At 42.8% G+C, this 19161-nt stretch overlaps 1 protein-coding gene across 2 annotated transcripts; it reads left to right on the top strand.

Annotated features, from left to right (window-relative positions):
• Positions 1–3282: 3282 nt before the first annotated feature.
• On the top strand, positions 3283–18054 carry LOC100564442 (zinc finger protein ZFP2). Of its 2 annotated transcripts, XM_016991818.2 has the most exons (4): positions 3283–3398; positions 9142–9945; positions 11746–11872; positions 13944–18054. In XM_016991818.2, exons 2-4 carry the CDS (start codon positions 9286–9288, stop codon positions 15284–15286), a joined length of 2130 nt encoding a protein of 709 aa, XP_016847307.2. In that variant the 5' UTR covers positions 3283–3398; positions 9142–9285; the 3' UTR covers positions 15287–18054. The 2 variants fall into 2 exon arrangements, with proteins under 2 accessions (XP_016847307.2, XP_003218086.3); XM_003218038.3 differs by lacking the exon at positions 3283–3398 and having other exon boundaries at positions 8000–9945.
• Positions 18055–19161: the final 1107 nt, after the last annotated feature.

The following is a 19161-nucleotide window of genomic DNA, read 5'->3' as shown; positions in this document are numbered from 1 at the left end:
CGGGGTATAAATAAAGTTTATTATTATTTATTATTAGTCATGTCCAACTCTGGTAGTTGGTGCTCATCTCCATTTCCAAGCCAAAGAGCTGGTGTTGTCCTTAGACAACTCCTAGGTCATGTCGTCAGCATGACTGCATGGAGCGCCGTTACCTTCCTGCCAAAGCAGTACCTATTGATCTACACACATTTGCATGTTTTCAAACTATTAGGTTGGCAGAAGCTGGGCCTAACAGCGGGAGCTCATCCTGCTCCACGGATGCAAACCACTGACCTTTTGGTCAGCAAGTTCAGCAGCTCTGTGGTTTAACCCACTGCACTATCGCAGATGCACTTAACCTCTTATAATTCTGTTTCACACACAGTAGAGTCTTGTTCAACCAACCTCCGCTCATCTGACCTTCTGTATTACCTGCCCAGATCCACTGCTGTTTCTCGCACAGTGGGCCTCTCCACGTGCCAAGTGCTCGCCAGGAAGGGCAAGACGCGGCCGAAGCAGACTTTTCCCATCGGGCACAGCATCTGGCCTGCACTGGCTGCATCTCCCCCCTCCGAGCAGTGTACAGTGCAATGTAAATTGGTAGAAATTTGGTAACCACAATTCCTAACAGTCTCAGGACCTTTCCTTTTCCCCCTAAGCTGCTTAAGCAGAAAGGGAAGAGGAAGAGGACTGAGGTTGTTAGGAATTGTGGAAGTTGAAGTCTAAAATACCTGGAGGGAGGGCCCAAGTTTGCCCATGACTGTTCTAACCTGTGACTCCATCCTGACACTTCACCCTTTGTAATTCCAATTCAGGAAGCAGCCAGGCTTTGAAGCTGTAAGGCCATTCAATGCTAATCAAGGTGTCCAATTGCAGGTGTTGTCCCATGCGTGGTGTATTCATATCCTAAGCACTCAAATACCCCAGGTATTGAGTATCCCACTTCCCAGGGCAGTGGGAAAGCAGATGAGATTAAAACTATGCTCTCAAAGTAGGACTTAACCTCAAGAAAAACTGTGAGTTAATCTGCTTTATTATAACACATCTCTCCATATCTGACTCCTGACAGTACCAGAGGCCCCAAAGGCGAATAGGGAAATGCCACCCTCCAGGAGAGTAATGTGAATATGACCAAATCGCTTTTATTTATATAATGACATGATGTTTTGATCCAACATAAATGGGCTGGCAGAACACTGGATAAGTGAAAATGTTGGATAATAAGAAGGGATTAAGGAAAAGCCTATTAAATGTCAAATTGCATTATGATTTTACAAATTAAGCACCAAAATATCATGTTTTGCAACAAATTGACAGAAAAAGCAGTTTAATACATGATAACATTATGTAGTAATTACTGTATTTACAAATTTAGCACCAAGTAATCGCAATGTATTGAAAACATTGACTACAAAAACATTGGCCTCTAACAAATTGACTACAAATAAAGATATAATTGCATAAAATGAACTTACAGTAACATTGTTGGAAGTTAAATCTGTAAAAAGTTCAGTCCTTGCTGCCTAGTGAAACAGCGGTGGATCGGGGCGGGAGGCAGACTGCGTTGGATAATCCAGAACGTTGGATAAATGAATGTTGGATAAGTGAGACTCTACTGTATTTGCGTAGACATCAATAATGCCATATCTTGGAGATGGGACCCAAGTCTAAACACGGCATTCATGTATGTTTCAAATATGCAGCCTAAAAGTACAGCAGACTTACTTATCCAACATAAACAGGCCGGCAGAACGTTGGATAAGCAAATATGTTGGATAATAAGGAGGGATTAAGGAAAAGCCTATTAAACATCAAATTAGGTTATGATTTTACAAATCAAGCATCAAAACATGTTATATAACAAGTTTGACAGAAAAAATAGTTCAATACGTAGTAATGCTATGTAGCAATTACTGTATTTACAAATTTAGCACCAAAATATCACGATGTATTGAAAACATTGACTACAAAAATGCGTTGGATAATCCAGAACGTTGGATAAGTGAGACTCTACTGTACGGGGCGTAGGCGGGAGAGCAAGCCAGCTGCAATTAACTGCAATGAATCACTCTAACCAGGAGGTCATGTGTTCGAGGCCCGCTCGGAGCCTATGTTTGTCTTGTCTTTGTTCTATGTTAAAAGGCATTGAATGTTTGCCTATATGTGTAATGTGATCCGCCCTGAGTCCCCTTCGGGATGAGAAGGGCGGAATATAAATGCTGTAAATAAATAAATAAATACTGTAACTTTATGTAGATACATCCATTGAACCATCAGAAAGCACAGGTATGGCATTTCAGGGTGTCAGATTGTGGAATTCCAGATAAGGAATGTGTATGCATCCTGTACATCAGGGGTCCTCAAACTTTTTAAGCCGAGGGCCGGTCCACAATCCTTCAGACTGTTGAGGGGCCGGATTATCATTTGAAAAAAAAAATACAAACAAATTCCGATGCACACTGCATATGTCTTATTTTTAGTGCAAAAACAACAAGAACAAGAACAATGAAAGAACAATACAATATTTAAAAATAAAAACAATGTTAACCAACATACATTTATCAGGATTTCAATGGGAAGTGTGGTCCTGCTTCTGGCCAATGAGATAGTCAAGTTAATTAGGGTTGTTGTTGTTGTTGTTGTTGTTGTGTTCCTTCAAGTCATTTCAGACTTTGGGTGAGCCTAAGTCTAAAATTTATTTATTTATTTATTATTTACTGCACTTATTTACTATATTTGTATCACACCCTTCTCACCCCAAAGGGGACTCAGAGTGGCTTACAAATTATATGTACATACAATATATTATATTATTAGCATAGCACAATATTAGCATTATATATTACTATATTGAACTATACCACTATGCTGTAACATTATTAGTAATATTATATGTAATATAGAATATATAATTAATATTATTATATGGTATTATTATTAGTTTTATATTGTATTACATTATAATATTATTATCAATATTATATGTATATACAATATATTATATTATAAAACTGAGGGCAGGGGCCAGGTAAATGACCTCGGAGGGCCGCATCCGGCCCCCGGGCCTTAGTTTGGGCACCCCTGCTGTACATTAAAAGCAGCTACAATATTGGGGGAAATAACGTTTTTTAAAACCTCAAATCTTTATTGGTGTGCTCATTGCAGATGCATGGTCTCTTGTGGCTCCATCCCTGGCAAGCTCGGCCTTTCTTTCATGAATAGTTGCCCCAGGCAAGGCAAAACAAAGCCCTTGAATGGGCAAAGCAAAAAGCCTTGGAGGACTGGGTTCCTAGAGAGGGGAGGACTAAATCTGGGCCAAGCAAGGAGAGGAGGAGAAGGAGGAAGGAGAGCAAGGAGAGGAGCCAAGCCTGCAGCTCCCTGGGAAGTGCCATGGCTCTGTGAGCTGATCTGACCCATTGGTGAGTTGCAAACATGGGGGGGCAGGGAGGGCATCTAAAGTGAATTGCAAAGCATGGAAGGAGATGGGGAGAGACTGCCACTCTCTGAGCAGAGGCTGAGGGTGATGGCTTACCTGTCTTAGAGGAAACTGGAGAGGGATCCTTGTCTTTTTATGGCTAGCATTTCAGCAGGTGTTGCTCCTCATGCAGTATGTTGAGAACTAGCAATACTATACCCAGCATTTTTGCAAACTGTTGCATCATTGGTATTTCCCTCTGGTGCATCTGCATCACTTTATCCTGCTATGGGTGACTCAATGCTGGGAGTTGTAATATGGGGAGGCACCAAAACCCTTTTGGCAGAGAAGGCTAAGGACCTTGGGAAAAAAAACTTTATTATCAATTTCACCTTTTGGTGCCTCAAATGTTAGCCCTGATTCCAAAAAGGGCACCAGTTGTATCCCATCAGCTCTAGTTTGTGAGATATGGAACTTATGCCATCTACCACTCTTCATTCTGCTTGCCCATAAAAATGGATATATTTTAAGCATATTAAAAAAAACTAAAGAAAAAATGTGCTACACGTAAATCTAAAAAAAGTACAGTAGAGTCTCATTAATCCAAGCCTCGCTTATCCAAGCTTCTGGATTATCCAAGCCATTTTTGTAGTCAATGTTTTCAATGTTTGATATTCTGGGATGTAGGGCTGTGTGGAAGAGTTTCACTTGTGGTGAAATTATTTTGCATGGATTTGTTTCATGTCAAGGGAGAGACCACATGGGCCATTTAGGGCCCTTCCACACAGCCATATAACCCAGAATATCAGGGCTAGAAATCCCACAATGTCTGCTTTGAACTGGAATATATGGCTGTGTGGAAGGGCCCTTAGTCTAACCCTCTGCCATGCAGGATACGCACAATCAAAACACCCCTGACAGATGGCCATCCAGCCTCTGTTTAAAAGCCTGTTTAAAAGGATGATAATATGTTTTGTTGAAGGTTTTCATGGTCGGAATCATTGGGTTGCTGTGAGTTTTCTGGGCTGTATGGCCATGTTCCAGAAGCATTCTCTCCTGACATTTTGCCCACATCTGTGGCAGGCATCCTCAGAGGTTGTGAGGTTTGTTGGAAACTAGCTAATCAAGCTGTGCAATTACAACATTCACACCTGCCTCAAGCAAACAAGAGTTCTTTCCCCCACCATGGGCAATCCACAGATATATACAGTAGAGTCTCACTTATCCAACGTTCTGGATTATCCCAACGCATTTTTGTAGTCAATGTTTTAAATACATCATGATATTTTGGTGCTAAATTCGTAAATACAGTAATTACTACATACGTAGCATTACTGTGTATTGAACTACTTTTTCTGTAAAAATGTGTTGTGTAACATGATGTTTTGGTCCTTAATTTGTAAAATCATAACCTAATTTGATGTTTAATAGGCTTTTCCTTAATCTCTCCTTATTATCCAACATATTCGCTTATCCAATGTTCTACCGGACCGTTTACGTTGGATAAGCGAGACTCTATTGTAAACCCCACTTGCCTAGTTTCCAACAGACCTCACAACCTCTGATGGTGCCTGCCATAGATGTGGGCAAAACATCAGGAGAGAATGCTTCTGCAACATGGCCATACAGCCCGGAAAACTCACAGCAACCCAGGATGATGATACAGTGTCAGGATTGTTTGCAAGAAAACAAGCATTTCTCTAGATTAATTCAAACTGTGCGGAATTTTTGAGTGGCAGGAACCTCTGTGTCATTTGAAATTTGGATAACCTGAAAAGGAGAAAGAACAATAATAGGTGATAGAAGATGGGATTGTAGCAATCACTGCTTGTTACTATTAGGGAAATTCCTCTAAATAGCAGAGTATTTAAAAATACAAAACAGAATACTTAACAGAGCAATTTAGCTCACAGCATGCAGAATTAGTAGTGGTGAGATTGTAAAGGGATTCTTGCTTAAGAGGGCAAAGATGCAGAGTTCAAGCCTTCTGAGACTTTTCCAGGCTGTCTGGCCATGTTCCAGAAGCATTCTCTCCTGACCTTTCGCCCACATCTATGGCAAGCATCCTCAGAGGTTGTGAGGTCTGTTGGAAACTAGGCAAATGGTGTTTATATATCTGTGGAATGTCCAGGGTGGGAGAAAGAACTCTTGTCGGTTGGAAACAAGTGTGGATATTGTAATTAATCCCACACAGCCATATAACCCAGAGTATCAAGACAGAAAATCCATGTTCCAGAGCATTCTCTCCTGACATTTCGCCCACATCTATGGCAAGCATCCTCAGAGGTTGTGAGGTCTGTTGGAAACTAAACAAGTGGTGTTTATATATCTGTGGAATGTCCAGCGTGGGAGAAATGACTCTTGTCTGTTGGAAACAAGTTTTTATTTTGTGTCAAAAACATTGCATAACAAATAAATTTAAAAGTGATAAAATAAAAGAATCACAAGCAGCTAAATAGTTTTAGAGGAAAAGCAGGCAACAACAACCGCATTTTCCATACATGAGGCAGGACATTGTGGGCAAGCATACAGATGCGGAGTTGTTTGTTCTTCTCCACAGCCACACAAGGTGGGCGATTCCTCCAGGTAGTGCCATCTTGCCAGGTTGTCTTTTGATCTGCCCACTCCGCTTCTCAGTCTGTTTAGGGACTTCCAAGTGGCCCATTCTTGGTTTGCCCCGGAAGGAAGACCCTCGTGGGGGGCCATCCAGTTGGAATTGCCAGGTTTTGGTACCCAGAGGGATACTCCTGCTGTTGCTGGAGGAACATCAAGAGGAGTGGTGGTTCTCATGAAGCTTTTCCTTGATTTGAGTCTACTGGGAGGGGGCTGATAGTCATGCAGTGGGTGGCTTTCACAATGTTCGACCTTTTTTCTCTCACCGTTGGCAGCAACTTCCCGTCACTCATCAGGAGGGGCAATGCCAGCTAACTTGTAGAGTTTATCAACAGGTGTAGGTTTAAGGCATCCTGTGATTATTCTGCATGTTTCATTCAGTGCTATGTCCACCTGCTTCGCATGGGCAGACTTGTGCCAGACAGGACAGGCGTACTCAGCAGTTGAGTAAGACAAGGCCAGGGCTGATGTTCTTATGAATGATGTACGTTGATGTTGGGAAAAAGTGTGAATATTGTAATCAATCCCACACAGCCAGACAACCCAGAATATCAAGACAGGAAATCCCATGATATCTGCTTTGAACTTTTTTTCACGTCAGGAGCGACCTGAGAAACTGCAAGTTGTTTCTGGTGTAAGAGGATTGGTCATCCGCAAGGATGTTGCCCAGGGGACACACGCATGTTTCGATGTTTTTACCATCCTTGTGGGAGGCTTTTCTGCATGGTGCTGGAGTTGATAGAGGGAGCTCATCCGCGCGCTCTCCAGGTTGGATTTGAACTGGCAACCTTCAGGTCAGCACAAGGGTTTAACCCACTGTGCCACTGGGGGCTTCTTTGAACTGGGTTATCTGAGTCCACGTTGCCATATATTCCAGTTCAAAGCAGATAATGTGGGATTTTATTCAGCTGTGTGGAAGGGGACTGGATGAAAAGAAGATGAAAAAAGGAATTAATGACCACAAGGTCTTAAAACAAAAAGAAACCTGCATCCTGTAGGCTTCCATTCGACATCATCAATTAGGATGGGAGGAGAAAGGTAGAGAGTGAGAGAAAACAACTACAGTAGAGTCTCACTTATCCAACACTCTCTTATCCAACGTTCTGGATTATCCATCGCATTTGTAGTCAATGTTTTCAATACATCGTGATATTTTGGTGCTAAATTCATAAATACAGTAATTACTACATAGCATTACTGCGTATTGAACTACTTTTTCTGTCATATTTGCTGTATAACATGATGTTTTGGTGCTTAATTTGTAAAATCATAACCTAATTTGATGTTTAATAGGCTTTTCCTTAATCCTTTCTTATTATCCAACATATTTGCTTATCCAACGTTCTGCCAGCCTGTTTATGTTGGATAAGTGAAATTCTACTGTACTACTACTACAACTACTACAGGCATTCAGGAATTGGGGAGTGGGGGATTCCCTCAGCATTGCTTAATGTTATCTAGCTGCTTCTCATTGAGGGCTGCAGACTTGAACAGTTTGAGGATGAATCCCAATTGTGTTGAATTGCGTGGTTGTGTGACACACAGTGCCTGGTGAAATTCCATTTTCTACTCAGCAATAAAAAGTAAAAAAACGCTCCCCATTTTCACTGGGCAACACACATTTCGGTGCCTCAAACTTTAGACCTGTTTCTGGGAATATTTGACGTGCTTATTCCAAAAACGGCACCAGTCTATGTCCCCTATCAGCTCTAGTTTTTGAGATCCTGAACAGGGCATCTACCAGCTGTCATTGGCTCCCCTATAGAAAACCATGATAACCATCTCTGAGAAACTAGAATTGATGCAGTCTGTCCAATGCAATTTTCTGGATCAGTGACCCAAAGAAACAGGTCCTGTATCCCTAACCTCCTCAAAAGCGGAGGGCCTGATGTATTTACATTCCCTGGAAATGTTCCTCAGTTCAATGTGTTGTCGAAGGCTTTCATGACCAGGATCACAGGATTGTTGTATGTTTTCCGGGCTGTATGGCCTTGTTCCAGAAGTATTCTATCCTGACGTTTCACCCACATCTATGGCAGGCATCCTCAGAGGTTGTGAGGTATGGAGAAACTAAGCAAGGAAGGTTTATATATATCTGTGGAAAGTCCAAGGTGAGAGATGCTCTTGTCAGTTGGAGGCCAGTGTGAATGTTGTAGTTAATCACCTTAATTAGCATTGAATAGTTTTATCTCTTGGCTTCTTCCTACCTGGGGGCATCCTTTGTTCAGAGTCGTTAGCTGCCCCTGGTTGATTCATGTCTGGAACTCCTCAGTTTTCAGGGTGTTGCTTCTTATTTACTGTTCTGATTTTTGAGTTTTTAAATACTGGTAGCCAGATTTTGTTCATATTCATTGTTTCCTCCTTTCTGATGAAGGTGTCCACATGCTTGTGGATTTCAATGGCTTCTCAGTGTGACCTGGCATGATAGTTGTTGGAGTGGTCAAGCATTTCTGTGTTCTCAGATAATACTGTGTCCAGGTTGGTTCATCAAGTGCTCTGCTATGGCTGATTTCTCTGGTTAAGTTAGTCTGCAGTGCCTTTCATGTTCTTTGACTCGTGCTTGGGCAATGCTGCGTTTGGTGGTCCCTAAGTAGACTTGTCCACAGCTGCATGGTATCCGGTAGACTCCTGCAGAGGAGAGAGGATCCCTCTTGTCTTTCGCTGATCGTAGCATTTGTTGGATTTTCTTTGTGGGTCTGTAGATAGTTTATAGGTTGTGTGTCTTCATCAGCTTCCCTATGTGGTCAGTGGTTCCCTTGATGTATGGTAAGAACACCTTTCCTCTGGGTGGATCTTTGTCTTTCCTCTCATGGCTTGTTCTTGGCCTTGCAGCTCTTCTGATGTCTGTGGTGGAGTCTCCATTGGCCTGGAGAGCCCAGTTTAGGTGGTTTAGTTCACCTTGGAGGAGGTGAGGTTCACAGATTCTTTGTGCACGGTCTGTCAGGGCTTTGATTGTGCTTCTTTTTTGACTTGAGTTTTTATGAAGGTATCTATCTGTGTGTGTAGATTTTCTGTAAACTGTGTGGCCCAATTGTTGATTGGGTTTGCGGATGACCAGAACATCTAGAAATGGCAGTTTTCCTTCCTTTTCATTCCTCAGTTCTTTAACTCCCCTTCCTATTTTTTTCTCTTAGGTGGGATCTGTTTTACCTTCATCCAATCATCACAAGGTTTGCTTTGTCCTTCTGGCCGTGCCTTGCAAACCCAAAGCCACCTTGCCGGTGCCATATTTGCGAAGCGGCTCAACAAAAGGGCTGGGCTGATTTTGGACCCTCTCCATGAGACGAGAGATGGCAGAAAATATGGAAGGAGAGTTTTCAGCTTCGGGTCCCCAGCTCCAGGCTTTGTTAGAGCAGGGATTGGTAGTGAAATTCGAAGAGGACATATTGGACCCCAAACCTGAGCAGGTGTGGGAAGCCCAGTGGCAAGCCTTTCTCAAGGCAATGGAGCCTTCTCCATCCCACACAAGCAAACCACAGGTGCCAGAAACAGCTGTGTCTGAGGATGATAAGTCCGAAAAGTCCTCTTCCATGGGACCCAAAGAGGCTAGAGACAGGTATCTCCGGAGCTTCAGTGAAAAGATTCAGCTTACACAAGGCTTGTTGCATCTGAGAGAGAAATCGATCGATGAGGAAACAGAACCCCCAAGCGCAGGGGTCTCTCGCCGCCGCTTCAGGCAGTTCAGCTATCCTGAAGCCATGGACCCGCTCCTTGTTTATGTCCAGCTCTGGAAGCTTTGCTGTCAATGGCTGAAGCCCGAGAAGCACACCAAGGTGGAGATCCTGGAGCTGGTGATCCTGGAGCAATTCATAGCCATCCTGCCCCAGGAGATACAAGACCGGATGAAGGAGCACAGCCCCGAGACCTGTGCCCAAGCGGTGGTTCTGGTGAAGGAATTTCTGCGAACGCAGCATGAACGTGGTAGTTCGGAAGAGCAGGTGAGTCTGGTTTCTAGTTCCTAGTGTATCCATGTCTGGAGGCAAGGAGTAAGATCCCAGGAAGCTGAGCTATCCTGTATGTTGTAGAGCAGTGGTCCATGAACTCTGGTTTATCATGTATTTTGTTCTTCAGCTCCCAGAATCATTAGTCAAGACAGTAGACTTCTGGGAATTTATGTCAAAACCATCTGGAGAACTAGACTTTGAGGAAAATTAAGCATTAATAATAATAATAATGCCCTACTGTCTCCTCCAAGATGGGGTTTCAAAGTAACTTATAAATTAAAAATGTTACTGTTTACAGTATGACTTCTCATTTACATTGGGAATTTGTTCCTGCACTTACTTTGGAAACAGGAAAACGTGGATAAGAGGGGCAGCTTCTCAGAATGCCCTCTCTCCTGTTGTCATTTGTGAAGATGTGGAAACTTTAAAAAACCTTTCCTATGAGGGTGTTCAGGGGGGGAATTAATAGATTTGATGGTTGAATTATAAATTTTATGGTAAATGAAATGATACTTGTTCAGGCCTTGGTGGTGGGGTGGTTGTAAAATGTTCACTGTTTTGTGTTCTGTTTCACTGTAAGTTAGTAATGCATATAAATATATATATGTACCTTTCCTGAAGATTTCAGTGTTCAGACTGTCTTGAACATGATGTGTTTTCCTTATCTGGAAAACTCAAAATGCTGGGGGGAAAAAACAGAGCTTTTTGCCACCTGGAGCCCAATTCCAATTTTGGGGAAAGGGGGCTAGTCACATATCCAGCAGCTGCTGACCTTTTTTTCTCAAGAAGCTCGGAAGAAAGCAAACTCAGAGAGGATTGCAAAAAGCAGATGTCCTGGACACTTCCATTTTCATCTTCCACTCAACCAATAATGGCATGCAGAGGGTGGAGGCCCTGGAAATGGCTATTTATTTATTTATTTATTTCCATCATTTATATGCCGCCCTTCTCACCCAAAGGGACTCAGGGCGGCTCACAATACAGTAGAAAAATAAAACATAGCAATTAAAACCATCAATTTAAAACAATCCAATAAATACATTTAAAACAGTATAATAAAATACTATGAAGACAAAGTGGGAGTGACTACAACTGTCTTCCAACTGTATCCAGTCCAGAGACAATGAAAAAATGCCCTTTTTCATGTACTTTGTTAAAAGAGTGCAATGTGTATTGATAACCCTTGAGGATCACTTATATGTTCATTAGATGCTGAACATGTAACTAGCCTCCTTTACCCCAATTCCCCATTCACTATGTACTTGTATATGCATATTCTGGTATACTAAAATCTGGAAAGAAAACCCAGAATACTTCCATCCCAAGTATTTCACATAAGGGGAATTCAACCTGTGATATCTTTGTCCTCTGTTTTCATTTTCTGTTGCCCAAACATTTGGGCAACAGAAAATATATTGAGATTTCAAACTCATAAAAAGGTAAAGGCTTCCCCTGACGTTAAGTCCAGTCATGTCTGACTCTGGGGGTTGGTGCTCATCTCCATTTCTAAGCCAAAGAGCCGGCGTTGTCCGTAGACACCTCCAAGGTCATGTGGCTGGCATGACTGCATGGAGCGCTGTTACCTTCCCGACAGAGCAGTACCTATTGATCTACTCACATTGGCATGTTTTCAAACTGCTAGGTTGGCAGAAGCTGGAGCTAACAGCGGGCGCTCACTCCGCTCCTGGGATTTGAGCCTGCGACCTTTCGGCCTGCAAGTTCAGCAGCTCAGTGCTTTAACACACTTTGCCACCGGGGCTCCATTTCAAACTCATATGATCCTTGTTTTTTCAGGGTCCTGGACTCTGCCAGGAGGTGGATGTGAGTTTCTCAAGTGGCAGGAAGAACATTTTGGAGAATCCGCAAACGAAGATCTGGAATATAGTGAAGGAAGGGGGTGAAGGAAGTGCCAGCTTGGTGGGTGAGTATTGACTTGGTTGGGTCCCCAGAGTACAATTTGCTACTTCACCTAAAGCAGTAAAGTACAATCGTCCCTCTATTTTTGGTGGGTCTAATATGTGCAGATTTGATTCTATGGTCATAGAATAATAGAATTAGAAAAGACAACAAGGGCCATCCAGTCCAACCTGCCAGTCCACTTAAAAGGCCCCAGTCCCTCCCATGATATCACTCCTCACACACCTGCTTTCCTCTCCTTATTTCTAAGCCACTGAGATAACTGAGTCTGAGTTTTACACTTTGCCTGTGTTATACTTTGCTTGCAAAGTTCAAGACACCTTGATCCGGAAAAGCATTCATCTCCCACATTCTTTTCAGACTGGAACTCCAGCAGATTCCCATGAGAACTGATATCGCTTTCTCCAGTCACCTGGGAACTGTCTGGAGATTCCATAACAACTCTCTTTAGCCGCTTCCATCTTCCTCAGACTCCATCCCAGCATCCCCTTCCTTATCCTCCGAGCACTCAGATTGTGACCAGGCTACAACACTAACCCAGATCTTGAGAGTCCTAATCCAACACTTTTGTACCTTGTAGAGCAGTGTGGTTTCAGCAAGTGAGGGTAGAATTCAAAGCTACACTTGCTGAAATTCCACAAAACTCATTGAAGGTACAAGAACATCGTGCTCTTAGGAGCCCCTGATGGCGTAGTGGACTAAAGCCTTGTGACTTGAAGGTTGGGTTGCTGACCTGAAAGCTGCCAGGTTCAAATCCCACCTGGGGAGAGTGTGGATGAGCTCCCTCTGACAGCTCCAGCTCCATGAGGGGACATGAGAGAAGCCTCCCACAAGGCCGCTCTATATGAGAGCCATGCCTGAGTTAGGGCCTTTTACCCTAGCACTCAAGACCTGGCTTTTGATCTGTGTTAATTTTATCAATATTTGTATGTATGTTTTTATCCCTTACAATTTTATCTTGTAAATCACCTAGAGCATCTTGGATGGAGGGTGATTAATAAGTAATTAAATGATGATGATGAGGAGGAGGATGGTAAAACATCAAAAAACATCCGGGCGTCCCCTGGGCAACGTCCTTGCAGATGGCCAATTCTCTCACTCCAGAAGCGACTCAAGTTGCTCCTGACACGAAAAAAAAAATCGTGCTCTTTTCTTTATGTGAATGTCCTAAAATACGTCAATATTATATATGTCATCCGTCAATACTATGGTATGACCCCTGTATCTGTGAGACCGGTAACTGCAGTTTCATTTATTCACATCCTACAAAAAAGTGCTCTCTAGGCATTTTTTAATTCCTCCAGTGTGACTCTATAATATTCATGGGCTGAAATATTATTTTATTTCAATGAAGTTTCCTATTATCCATGGTTTTATATATACACTAACTGTGCCCGGCCACGTGTTGCTGTGGCGAAGTATGGTGGTATGGGAAATAAAGTATCTTATATTATCTGCTTAGAACTGGATTATATGAGGCCCCTTCTACACAGCTGTATAAAATGCACACTGAAGTGGATTATATGGCAGTGTGGAATCAAGATAATTCAGTTCAAAGCAAATAATATAAGATTATAAATGAGTTATATAGCTGTGTGGAAGGGCCTTGAGTCTGCACTGTCATATAATCCAGTTAAAATCAGATAATTTGTATTTTATAGGCAGTGTGGAAGAGGCCTAAGTGAGGCCTAACTCTGCCTGTCCCCTGGGCTGAGTGGGTTGCTAGGAGACCAAGTGGGTGGAGCTTAGCCTTCTAACTGGCAGCAATTGGATAAAAACAATTATTCATCTCCCTCTAATTAGGACTTTATTTTTCTTTTCTTTTTGTTGTATGAACGTAGAGGCATGGATGAGGGGTTGTGCTGCCAAGTTTAGTGTTTCTGGGATGTGTAGTTTTGTTGTTTTGTCCTAGGCCGAAATTTCATTACCCTTTTATATATATAGATATGAAGTCCAAAAATGTTTTCCCCATAGATGATGATGATGATGATAATAATAATGTTTCCAGAAACTTAACATTTCCATCTCGCACAAGGTTTGTCGTATATGTTAGCAATTTTTTCTTCTTCCTCCAGGTCAACGCTGTTTGTTGAAGGAAAAAAGTCACATACAAGAAGGTCCCGAGCAAGAAGACTGTGAGATACTAGGAGAGAACATCATAGAGAAAGAAGTCATTTACTGCAAGCAAGCTAAAGCTGCTTATGGTTTATGTGGAGCAAGAGGGCACTCTGAAAGCAATCAGAAGGCAGGAGTTGATTTGTCTGTTCCTAGCAGAGTAAGCTATCGAGAATTAAATGAAATCCTAACCAAGGAAAAAATGGGGAGCCTGAGTAAAAACAAAGAAAGTTTGGTGATCCTCAATAGAACCCGTGCAGAAGAGAAACCATTCAAATGCTCAGACTGTGGCAAATCCTTCCGAATGAAGAGCAATCTTGTTAGGCACCGCCAATCCCAAACAGGGGAGAAACTGTACGGATGCTTAGATTGCGGCAAATCCTTCAGCTCCAAGAACTGCCTCTTTCGGCATCATAATATCCACCACGGAGAAAAACCACATGAGTACTCATACGACGGGAAACATTTCCAGATGAAGTACAACCTCAAACAACACAACCGGATCCACACTGAGGAGAAGCCATTTGAGTGCTCGGACTGTGGCATGTCGTTCACCAATAATTCAGACCTCGTGAAGCACAACTGTATCCACACCAGAAAGAAGCTGTTTGAGTGCTCAGATTGTGGAAAGTCGTTCACCAGGAACTCGGACCTGGTGAGGCATAACTGGATCCACACCGGGAAGAAGCCATATGAGTGCTCGGACTGCGGCAAGTCATTCACCAAGAACTGGGACCTGAAGAGGCATAAAAGGATCCACACCAGGAAGAAGTCATTTGAGTGCCCTCTGTGCAGCAAGTCGTTCACCAAGAACTGGGACCTGGTGAGGCACAAAAGGATGCACACCAGGAAGAAATCATTCAAGTGCACAGACTGCGGCAAGTCGTTCACCAAGAACTCGGACCTGGTGAGGCATAACTGGATCCACACCGGGAAGAAGCCATTTGAGTGCTCGGACTGCGGCAAGTCATTCACCAAGAACTCAGACCTCTTGAGGCACAACCTGATCCACACCAGGAAGAAGCCATTTGAGTGCTCCGATTGCGGCAAGTCATTCATCAAGAACTCAGACCTCTTGAGGCACAACCTGATCCACACCAGGAAGAAGCCATATGAGTGTTCGAACTGCAGCAAGTCATTCACCTATAACTCAGACCTGGTGCGGCACCAACGGACCCACACAGGACGGAAACGGTTTAAATGTTCAGAATGCGGAAAGACCTTCCGTGCGAAATGCGGCCTGTTATCCCATGTCAAGAGCCACAAGTTGCTTGAGAATTCCAGTTGTTTGAGTTCCAGTTAACTAAGAGTATGCTGTATCATCCTAAAACTACATGGCTGCATTCTAGCTACTCTTCCTCTTCTTCATTCACACAGTCGTTTCTGACTCTTCGTGACTTCATGGACCAGTCCATGCCAGAGCTCCCTGTCGGCCGTCGCCACCCCCAGTTCCTTCAAGTTCATGCCAGTCACTACAAGGATACCGTCCATCCACCTTGCCCTTGGTTGGCCTCTCCTCCTTTTTCCTTCCATTTTCCCCAGAATCATGATCTTTCCCAAGCTTTCCTGTCTTCTCATGATGTAGCCAAAATACTTCATCTTTGCCTCTAGTATCCTTCCCTCCAGGGAACGGTCGGGCACTATTTCCTGGAGGATGGACTGGTTGGATCTTCTTGCGGTCCAAGGCACTCTCAGGATTTTCCTCCAGCACCAGAGTTCGAAAGAGTCTCTCTTCCTTCACTCAGCCTTCCTTATGGTCCAGCTCTCGCATCCATAGGTTACTATGGGAAATACCATTGCTTTGACTATGCGGACCTTCGTTGCCAGTGTGATGTCTCTGCTCTTCACTATTTTGTCAAGGTTGACCATTGCTCTCCTCCCAAGAAGTAAACGTCTTCTGATTTCCTGGCTGCAGTCTGCATCTGCAGTGATCTTCGCGCCTAGAAATATAAAGTCTGTCACTGCCTCCACATTTTCTCCTTCTATTTGCCAGTTATCAATAAGTGTAGTTGCCATGATCTTGGTTTTCTTGACGTTTAACTACAACCCACCTTTTGCACTTCCTTCTTTCACCTTGGCGATAAGGCTCCTCAGCTCCTCCTCACGTTCGGCCATCAGAGTGGTACCGTCTGCATATCTAAGGTTGTTAATGTTTCTTCCAGCAATTTTAACTCCGACCTTGGATTCCTCAAGCCCCGCACGTCACATGATGTGTTCTGCATACAAGTTGAATAGGGAGGGTGAAAGTATGCAGCCCTGCCGCACTCCTTTCCCAATCTTGAACCATTCTGTTGTTCCGTGGTCTGTTCTGACTGTGGCCACTTGGTCTTTATACAGATTTCTCAGGAGACAGACAAGGTGACTTGGTATCCCCATACCACCAAGAACATGCTATAGTTTATTATGATCCACACAGTCGAAGGCTTTAGAATAGTCAATGAAGCAGAAGTAGATGTTTTTCTGAAACTCCCTGGCTTCCTCCATTATCCAGCAGATATTGGCAATTTGGTCTCTGGTTCCTCTGCCTTTTCTGAACCCAGCTTGGACATCTGGCAGCTCTCGCTCCATGTATTGCTTGAGTCTGCCTTGCAGGATCGTGAGCATTACCTTACTGGCATGGGAAATAAGTGCCACTGTATGGAAGTTTGAGCATTCTTTAGCGTTTCCCTTTTTGGGTATGGGGATATAAATTGATTTTTTCCAATCTGATGGTCATTCTTGTGTTTTCCATATTTGCTGGCATATGGCATGCATCACCTTGACAGCATCATCTTCCAAGATTTTAAACAACTCAGCTGGGATCCCGTCGTCTCCTGCTGCCTTGTTGTTAGCAATGCTTCTTAAGGCCCATTCAACCTCACTCCTCAGGATGTCTGGTTCTAGTTCACTCATCACACAATCAAAGCTATCCTCTATATTATTATCCTTCCTAGACAGATCTTCTGTATTTTCTCGCCACCTTTTCTTGATCTCTTCAGCTTCTGTTAGGTCTCTGCCATCTTTGTTTTTGATCATGCCCATTTTTGCCTGAAATTTGCCTCTGATGTTTCTGATTTTCTGGAAGAGGCTTCTTGTCTGTCCTATTCTATTGTCTTCCTCTATTTCCTTGCATTGCGTGTTTAAAAATAGTTCCTTGTCTCTCCTGGCTAACCTCTGGAATTGTGCATTTAATTGGGTATAGCTCCCGCTATCACTGTTTCCTTTCGCCTTCCTTCTTTCTTGGGCTACTTCCAGTGTCTCAGCAGACAACCATCTTGCCTTCTTGATTTTCTTTTTCTTTGGGATGTACTTTGTTGCCGCCTCCTGAACAATGTTGTGAACTTCTGTCCATAGTTCTTCTGGGACTCTATTTATCTAATATCTAATTGGTCTGTGTATTTTCCCCCATTCTCTTTAGTTTGATTCTAAATTGTGCAATAAGAAGTTCATGATCTGAACTACAGTCAGCTCCAGGTCTTGTTTTCACTGACTGGATAGATGTCCGTCACTTTTGGCTGCAAAGGATGTAGTCAATCTGATTTCGGTGTTGACCATCTGGTGAAGTCCATGTGTAAAGCCGTCTTTTAGGTTGTTGGAAGAGAGTATTTGTTATGCACAGTGAGTTTTCCTGGCAAAATTCTATCAGCCTACGTCCTGATTCATTTTGTTGTCCCAGACCATGCTTGCCTGTGATCCCGGTTGTCATTTGACTGCCCACTTTAGCATCCCAATCTCCTGTAATGAATTGCATAAAAGGAACGTTCAGTAACAACATTGTTGGAAATTAAATGCATAAAAAGTTCAGTCCTTGCTGCCTAGAGAAACAGCTGTGGATCCGGGCAGGAGGCAGACTGCATTGGATAATCCAGAACATTGAACAGCGAATGTTGGATAAGTGAGACTCTATTGTAGTTTCTGTTTGTGGATTTATTCCTATGTTTTGATTCCTGGTTTTTCGATATACCTTGTCACTTTCGGGCAGAACTTTGAAATTTGAAATATTGCTTTTTGAAAGCCCCTTTTCTATTGCTTTTTGAAGATTGCCTTTTACCTTTTTATAACTGCTTTCTTTAATAAACTGTTTAGTTAATACTACTGGACTCTTGTAGTGCTGGGTGCAAAGGTGATTTCAGGCCAGAGTGCAACAATTGTGTTGGCGCAGATGTGGAAAAATTGTTTTCTGTATGCATACGTGGTGGGAATGTGACAAAGTAGAAAAACAAAGAAGGAATGGGAAGCATTAATAGGGCATAAGGTAAAGGTAAAGGTTTTCCCCTGACGTTAAGTCCAGTCATGACCGACTCTGGGGGTTGGTGCTCATCTCCATTTCTAAGCCGAAGAGCCGGCGAAGAGCCGACGTTGTCCGTAGACACCTCCAAGATCATGTGGTCGGCATGACTGTTTATCTACTCACATTTGCATGTTTTCTAACTGCTAGGTTGGCAGGAGACTGCTAGGGTATAAACTGGTGTTGAATAAAAAAGAATTCTTCATACAGAAACTAGACAAGAATGAAAACATTAAGGATTGGGTGGAAATTATAAAATATATGGCAGTCACCACCCAAGCAACTGTGGCCTTGGGTTGGAAAGAGCATAGAAAGTGGGAAGTTAAAAAATGGTTTGAATTTAGAGTGGACTTCATGCTCCAAGATTACATCCTTGAAAGGAGAAACAAATACATATCAGTCTGACTTAAGAAGAACTGGGATCTGAAATGGGGAAGATTGATAGATAAGTCAAAGGAAAAGGAAAACATACAACAACCCTGTGATCCCGGCCATGAAAGCCTTCAACAACACATTGAAAAGGAAAATGTATAAAGAACTGAACCGTACTCTCTTCACAAATGATCAATTAAAATAATATTTGCATGAAGGAAATACTGTTCACTGAGGGGAAAAACATGTTAACGGCTCCAATATCACTTCTGTTCCAACTATTGTTCAAGTGTAATTATTGTCAGAGTAATTTACGCAGCAAAGCAGCAGTTGGATGGAGTCAGAGGAACGTAGCACAAAGAGACATCAGAGACGATGGTAAAACTATATACAAGTTTTACTGAAAGCAGTAATAAAGACAAACAGACTTGCAGACAAACACAGGACTTGACTTCTCAGCAGACAGCAGAACAGAACAGAACTGATGTAATCAGTAATGCACACACACTTGTGTCTGGACACTCCCCAGTTCCAGCCAC

Source organism: Anolis carolinensis, chromosome 2 (genome assembly GCF_035594765.1).
Source record: "Anolis carolinensis isolate JA03-04 chromosome 2, rAnoCar3.1.pri, whole genome shotgun sequence".
In the NCBI taxonomy this organism is placed as follows: domain Eukaryota; kingdom Metazoa; phylum Chordata; class Lepidosauria; order Squamata; family Dactyloidae; genus Anolis; species Anolis carolinensis.
Note: the sequence above shows the minus strand (reverse complement) of the source record. Positions and strands in the feature narration are given on the sequence as shown.